Source organism: Talpa occidentalis, unplaced genomic scaffold (genome assembly GCF_014898055.3).
Source record: "Talpa occidentalis isolate TD23 unplaced genomic scaffold, MPIMG_talOcc4v2.1 talOcc4.13, whole genome shotgun sequence".
Taxonomy (NCBI): Eukaryota; Metazoa; Chordata; class Mammalia; order Eulipotyphla; family Talpidae; genus Talpa; species Talpa occidentalis.
This window is the reverse complement of record NW_023601322.1, coordinates 21,250,816-21,258,431: the sequence shown is the minus strand read 5'-3', so window position 1 is coordinate 21,258,431 and position 7,616 is coordinate 21,250,816. Positions and strand designations below refer to the sequence as shown.

The 7,616-nt window shown below is 42.4% G+C and overlaps 1 protein-coding gene across 2 annotated transcripts in view; it reads right to left on the bottom strand.

The window, feature by feature from the left end:
- The window catches only part of EPG5 (ectopic P-granules 5 autophagy tethering factor), a 100,506-nt gene that overhangs the window by 4,822 nt on the left and 88,068 nt on the right, over positions 1 to 7,616 (bottom strand). For both annotated transcript variants that reach the window (XM_037508586.2, XM_054694067.1), the window contains exons 40-43: positions 6,404 to 6,646; positions 4,949 to 5,165; positions 4,267 to 4,482; positions 2,385 to 2,499 (exon numbers count right to left, since the gene is read on the bottom strand). In XM_037508586.2, the coding sequence (XP_037364483.1) occupies positions 2,385 to 2,499; positions 4,267 to 4,482; positions 4,949 to 5,165; positions 6,404 to 6,646 (791 nt within the window). The remainder of the gene's footprint in view (positions 1 to 2,384; positions 2,500 to 4,266; positions 4,483 to 4,948; positions 5,166 to 6,403; positions 6,647 to 7,616) is intronic.

Sequence of the window (7,616 nt, the reverse complement as noted above, 5' to 3'; positions counted from 1 at the left end):
GGAGTGGAGGATCCAGCCCCTCCCCTCCCCTGCATCACCTGCTCTCTCTCTTTTGGAAATCACAAGTACCAGTTGCCCGTGAGGCCAGTAGTAGTTTGCCATTGGGTTTGTTCTCATGTTACAAAGTAATGCTGTATTTAACTAAGTAGGTGAAATTCAAAAGAAAGGAATGTTTAAATGCTGCTGAGGATAAGTGAAAAGGTCTTTCTTTTCTACCAACAAGCACAAAGTAGAGATCAAGTTCCTCCAATTTCACCTGACAAGTGGCACAGAAATGATGAAGAAAATGTTCCCATGCCTCTCTTCCAAGGAATAAAAAAAGAAAAATATTCTTTAATTTTAATGTTCCCTTCCTTCATAGTGGGAGAAGCGTAGAGAAAGAGACTGTATATGAAGAAAACAAACAAAAATCAGAACAATGGTTCTTGGGGTGGGAGGCGAAAGTTTTGTTTTCTAACCACACAAGCTCAGCCCTACCCCCAGGATTCTGACCATGGTCCCCTCCCAATGGGGCACTCACTGTTGTGAAGTCCCCCAATAACATTCTTATTTGGGGGAGTCACTGCACTAGAGACTATACAGTAAAAGATGGAATCTGTGTAGCTCAGTTTATAGGGAGCTGGCCCTTTAAAGGAATACTGGCAAGGACAGGCAAGGCCTATGAGCCGTGGTGGCCGCAGCTAAGGCAGAGCCAAGCTCCAGTACAGGCCGACACTTCCCAGACACTGGAGTGTATCGTGCTGACTCCACCCAGCCCTGGAAGACTCATCTTCCTACTTGTGACAGTTCATATAAGTCATCAGGGATTCAAACAGTGATTGTCCAGTCAGCCCTGGAAAAGTACCGGGTCATATAGAGACCCAGATGCCTGCAAAGGAGCTGCCGATCCTTGGTCCTACTAACTAAGACAACACACGGCATGTGTCTGCCTCAGACATAACAGAGCTCGAAAGAAAAGAGCCAAGGGTTACCATTTACAGAGACAATAATGCAGAGTGACAGGAGAGTGAGCCTGAAGCCAGACTAGCCAAGTGAATTCCATCCCAGTACTTACAAGCTGTGGGATTTGGGATATATGACTCAGCCCCTCTCTGTCTCCATTTCCTTACTCACAAATCCAGGGTAATAAAAGTTTGTATGCTCCAGGGTTGTTAAGAGGATAAAAAGAGTTAGAACTTTTAACTCATTAACATCAAGTGGGTTAAAACTTAGAACAGTGCCTGGCATGTAATAAGCATTCAAGAATGGTGACCACCATGGGAGTGCAAACTGGTCCAACCAATATGGAGAGCTGTGTGGAGATTTCTGGACCTACTAAACATAGAGCTTCCATATGATCCAGCAATTCCACTCCTAGCTTAACAATAGCTAAGCTTTGGAAACAACCCAAATGCCCAAAAATAGATGACTGGATCAAGAAGATGTGGTACATACACACCATGGAATATTACTCAGCATTCAAAAAAGATAAACACATGCAATTTGCAGCAACATGGATGGCGCTGGAAGGGATCATGCTCAGCGAATAAACCAGAAAGAAAAAGAAAAATACCGGATGGTCTCACTCATAGCAGGAATCTAAAAAACTTAAATAAGGGACCAGGAAAATGAATAACTATAAGAAAGTGAAAATCAAAATCAACAAAAAAATATGAACCAGAGACACTCTATGGGGGGTGGGGGACGGGGAGGGGAGGGATTGGGGTCAAAATAAGGGGGATGCAATTGTATGGGGAATATAAAAATAAAATTTATTTAAAAAAAAAAATTAAAAAAAAAATGGTGACCACCATGTAGATTGTATGCCACTGAGCCTGGCTCGCCTGATCATAGTTAATAAAATAGTTAAAGGAGTGGGACCATGCCATGTGGCCCTCCACATGTCAGAACCAACTACAATTTCTCACAGCTACCACTTTGTCATGTGAGGTTATTTCAACTTCAACCAAAGGTGGCCAATCTCTAGATGCACAATACAGCAACCATTTCCTTGGTTCAAAGTAAGCCCTCAGCCAGCCTCTATGGTCCTCAGCTGTGGCCTAACTTCTGTGCCAGGCCCCAGGCCCCAGCACTAGCAGGTCAGCACACAGACATGTTCATCGGAACCAAATCTGATGGTAGCCCGGCAGTTCCATGGCCTCACTTCTTCTACAGCGGTCCTAACAGGGCTCCAGGCAAGCACCTTGATCAAACCCACTTACCAATCTGAGGCAGCCATGTGTGGTGACCATCTTCCAATTAGAGCACACAAAAGGGCATCAACCACTGCAGACCATCATAACATCAAGCGTAAAGATGAAGCAGATACCCCTACCTCCGGAGCAAGCCCTGTTGGAAAAAAGTCTACCCCACACTTGTAAGGCTTTTTTAAGGCTTTTACTGACCTGCTGTGCTTTCAGGGACAGATGTAATTCAGAGCTGGGCTTCAAACGGATCTGATCCCCGGCAGGAACCTGAATTGAGAGGAAGGCAGCCATGCTTCGGGCAACCACTCGGAACCTTGGGTGTTAGAGAGAGGTCAGACAAAGGAAGTAATGATTAAAATAACCATTTAAAAAATAAACACCAACTTTCTATTTAAAAAACAAGATAAACACATTTCCAGACCTACTGGTACTAGTTTCTTCAGAAAATCCTAAATATGCTCAAGGATATAATCTCCCCCAAACAATGGAAACATAATTCAAACTCAAGAATGAAAGTGTTGGCAAAGACATAGAATAACCATCACACATTGCTAGTGGGACAGTAAAAGATGGTTCTGGCATTGTGGTAAAGTCTGGCAGTTACTCAGTGAGCTAACACAGAGGTACCATATGACCCAGAAATTCCACTCCTGGCTATATACCCTAAAGATCTGAAAACAACTGGTTTAACAAATACCTGTAAACAAATTTCACAGCAGCACTATTTACAAGGGTCAAAAAACGGAAACAACCTAAAATGTCTTATCAACTGAAGATCCGTGTGCTATAGCCATACAATGGAGTATCCTCCAGTTGTAAAAAAGGAATGAAGTATTGATACAGGCTAAAATTTGGATACAGGCTAAAACATGGATAAGCCTTGTAAGAAGCCACATATTATATGATTCATTTATATGAGATGCCCAGAACAGGATATACATTAAGTCAGAGAGCTGACTAATGGTTTTCAGAGACTTGGAAGAGAGGAAACAGAGAGACTGTTCAATGAGTACAGCATTTAATTTTGGGGTGACGAAAATGTGCTGGAACTAGACAGTGGTGGTGGATGCAACAATGTGAATGTACTAAATCCTACTGATTTGTACCTTTTAAAAGGGTTATCATGATAGAGTTTATGTTACATGTATTTTACTACAATTTAAGTGACTCAAAATCACACCATCTGGTTATTCTACCACAAACAAAGAAACATAATTTTAAGTGGTATGATTTGGGTGGTTCCCAAAGTTGCAACAACAGGATGGGCTATTCCAGAAGAATGTTAACATCAGAATGGAGGAGAACTCTTTTCAACATGGATAAGGGCTTTAAAAGAAACCATGATACAAATAATAATTATGAGATAAAGTAGGAGACTAATGGCAAATTATTTCATGCCTTAGAATTCTTAGCAACAAAAACCTAGATTTGTTTCTCATTATTTATCCTTCTCGTCAGTTAACCTGAAAGTATTCTGATTTGACAGCTCTCCTAGCCCATGTCTCACATGTGCCCTGGATGGACCCCATAAAGTGCTTAGTGAAGCAGCTGACTGAGGTAATTTAAACTGGTCTTGCACACCATCACTGGCTCAAAGTCAAAAAGAAATCAGTAGTGTGGTCAGGTTACAAAGTCAAAATACAACAATACTGCTAAAAAAAATTACACTGAACATACAAATGTTTTAAAATAAGAAAAAATATATAAAGTAAAATCAAAATCAACAAGCAGTTATAAACCAGAGACACACTAGGGGAGAACGGGGGGCGGTGGGGGGAGGGAATAGGATCAAAACAAGGCGGGTGGGAATTGTAAGGGGACTATAACCAAGATGAAAATGCATATATTGTGCAAAAATGAAAAATGATGTAAAAACATATATAAAATAATAATAAAAAAGAAAGAAAATATAAACCTATTTTTTTTTAAAATAAAGATGTCATCAGGCTCTGATAATGCTTTTCATTAATCTTTGGAGGGAACCCAGCTCCAAAGTTGGAAAACCTACCAGAATATCATACCCTGGGTAGTTAGAGACACCTGGGTCCACGTCCAAGAGCAGCGGCAGGTGCCTCCTTACCTGTTAGACAAGGGCGACTTCCGGCCCAACCCAATTGCTCCGAGAATCCCGGAACTGAGCCTTTCCTCGGCCACCAGGCTTTGCCTGCTCTGAAGCATGAGCAGTATGTGAATGACGGATTCTGTCAGGACTGTGTCATTCTGCTCCGCCTGAATCAGGGACAGCTGCAGGACTTGGTGCCACCACAGAAACAGCTTCGCTTCTTCCTGCACAGAGCTGGGGACGGGGCCAAGAGGAAAGAAAATTATAAGTGGATTTTTCCCAGTCCCATTTAACTGAAGGTCCACGCTGGACTTTTAAGTAGAGGGGACATCGAGTACTTTAAAAACTTAGGCTGACAGGTAAAAATGTTCATAAAGTAATGGGACTGTAACATTACCATTTACTGAGCACTTACTATGGGCCAGACAATGTGTGTGAGCTTATGTTCTTTCACCTAACCCTGATAACAGCTCTAGGAGGTACAGATTAACTCTTCTTAACCCATAAGGAAGCTAGAGTTGATGCTTCAAAATGCCTGTTCTAGGAAGTAACCCTGCTCAGAAAATTGGCCCATGCAAATCAAAATCTTGTTTCTTATGTATCACTTGGTTCTGTGCAATTAAATGAACACTTACTTAAATCCTAAATTCTAGGTTACCCAAATACAGTGAGAGACTCAGCAGCCAGAGGAACGCCATACCTGGGATACACCTGTTCCAACCACTTGCTTAAGAGGAACAGCACCTTCATTTCATTCCTCAGAGTCTGCTCGCTATTTAAACACTGAAGCAAGTAGACATAAAGAGTCAGGTAACTGCCAAGGGACAGGCACTCCTGAAGAAATTCTTCTATGGTGAGTTCAGGAACTTGGAGGGACACCAGGATTGGACCCCATCCTAAATTCTGATTGAGGGAGCCTAAGAAAAGAGCACCAAGAGGAGACAGCAAGGTAAAAGTGAAAATCTGTTCTATTTAACTACTCTATCAAATCTTTTCAGCTGAAGTTTAATGTCAAGAAAACAGTGCCCACCTCGGCTGAGGGGCCACAAAGGTGACACACACCACATAGCGTAGACTGGACAGGTGCCTGGCCCACACCCCTAATCCACCCCCCCACCCCCACCCTCAAAGGCCTGTGGCCTAGCCAGCCAATGTGGAGGGCTAAGACTTCGGAGCTCAGCGCTGCATTCTTATAAATCATCTTTCTCATCATATTATGAACATTAAAACCCCATGTAAGACACTGTTTGTCCCAGAGACCTAAAAGCCTTAACTTCGCCTAAAACCATTTGTTAGTATGTTATGAACACTCATGCTCTCCCAGGGGAAATTATCATCATTTTATCCATCAGAAGTATTTTTACTTATCAAAGTTTAGTTTGGCTCATTTCTCTTGAAAATGTTTCACAAACTCAGAAAAAAAAAAATTATTTTAATAAAATGAAGGAGTTTGAAACAAAAGTATTAACCTAATGATGATTCTCAATTCTTCAAGGGGGGATCGGAGGGGGTGACATGGTGACATGCACAGGACCTCCCATGGGGACAAGGGCTTGTTCATGGCTTGTCAAAACAGGGTAAGGGGCCGGTAAGGGGCACTTCCCAGCTTTCTTGTTCCAACACCCTGCTTTCTCTCCCACTTTGTGCTTTATGAGGTATATCTGCACACCAGAGATGAGAAATGCTATTCTGAGTAATTCTTCTCAACCAGACAAGAATCTGAGAGTTTAGAGGTAGGAAACATGAAAGATAAAAGGAAGGTGGGATGGTGGTCGTGGTGTTGACCTCTTTATAATAGTGTAAGAGATATAACAAAATAAAAGAATTCCCATAAATACATTTAGCAGGTGATGTATTTATAGGGGTCTTTTTACATAGACCCTGGTTTATAGCATTTGTTTTGAGGACTATGACTAGGTCTGTGGCAGGCAGGACCTGCCCATCATAAAGGGGCTGGTGACGCCAAGGCCAGAGACTCTCAGCCAACTGCAGACCTTTATAAAAAAGACAAAATGTATTCTGAAACATCAACATTTTCAGAGAATGAAGAGTATTTCAGTCCCTTGTGGAAAAGGGTCAGGAAGCTTCTGACAAAGCTGTAGTCTTTCTTGGAAAGGACCAATCTCACCAGAGTCTGAGATGTCGGTCCTCTTACCTTCTTTGAAGTAGGCAGTGATGCAGGCTTCCGTTGTCTCAGCCATGTGGCGGACGGAAGCCAGGCTCTGGCAGGCTGCTGTTAAAAGGGGCAGCACCACCAGCCCATGCACCTTCTGCCCAATCCAGGTCCGGATACTGCCCCGCAGGAATTCTGCCGTTGGAATAGTGGCATTGTTCATCATCATGAGAACTTCCATAAACAGGCTGCTAAGGGCCATGTGGCGGGTCTGGCTGTCCATGTCTGAAGAGGAACATAAATACACACTCACGCAAGGCCGCCAGACGGCAATATGACTGTGATCAGGGTGGTGAGAGGGCTTCGATCTTAGCTGTTCTCCAGCGAGATCTTATTAGTGGCTGATTCAAGGAACTCAAAGGAAGACTCTGGATGGCATTTAGCTTTTTAGGATAGGAAGTGGCACCTAAATACTGTGTAAGAGCACAGCGCTGTGAAGCTGTCCGCAGCCTCTGCAGCGTCGGTTTGATCCCGGCCAGCCGGTGAGGGTCCCACATGGCACAGCAGACCTCTCCTGCCTCGCCTGCTGCTCCCCTCAGCAGTGTATTTCATCAGTCTGCCTGTCCTGCTCCCCGCTCTGTCTCTAGTGAATACTTTCACCCTCCCGTGCATCTGGCCTATACCCTGGTTCTTGTATAAATAAATCTTTAAAAAAAAAAAAAAGAGCAAAGTAGGAACTACTGATTCATCCTTGGGTATAGAGTGTGGCAGAGCAATACTTCAATAACAGACATATGCATTTGGTGTGAAAGAGTAACTTATTCATCAGCAAATAATTAGTCATTACTTTCCAACCTCTGTTCATAAAAAAAAAAAAAAAAAAAAAACAGATGCCAAAAAGATGTCAGCAATTGTTTGGTACAGTACATCCACCTCCACCACTGCCAAAGCTGTGTTATCTAGAGCAATTTACAAGGAATACCAGTTATTACGCAAAACTAAATAGAAAAGAAACCCCTTTTTAAAGGCTTCTAACAGCAGCTCCTTCACTTTGCTTTGTAAATGAGAAAATGGATAGTATAATCATAATAATGTGTTTTTCCAAAATTTGAGGCAAAAGAGAACAGAATCCAAGAAAAAGCAAATTTATTTTACAGGTGAGCTATAAATGAGCATTCAACTGCGAAAGATTCCTTTTTCACATTCCCAAATCAAAAAAAATACATTTCTGAGTGTGGAGAAAACTATTCAATAT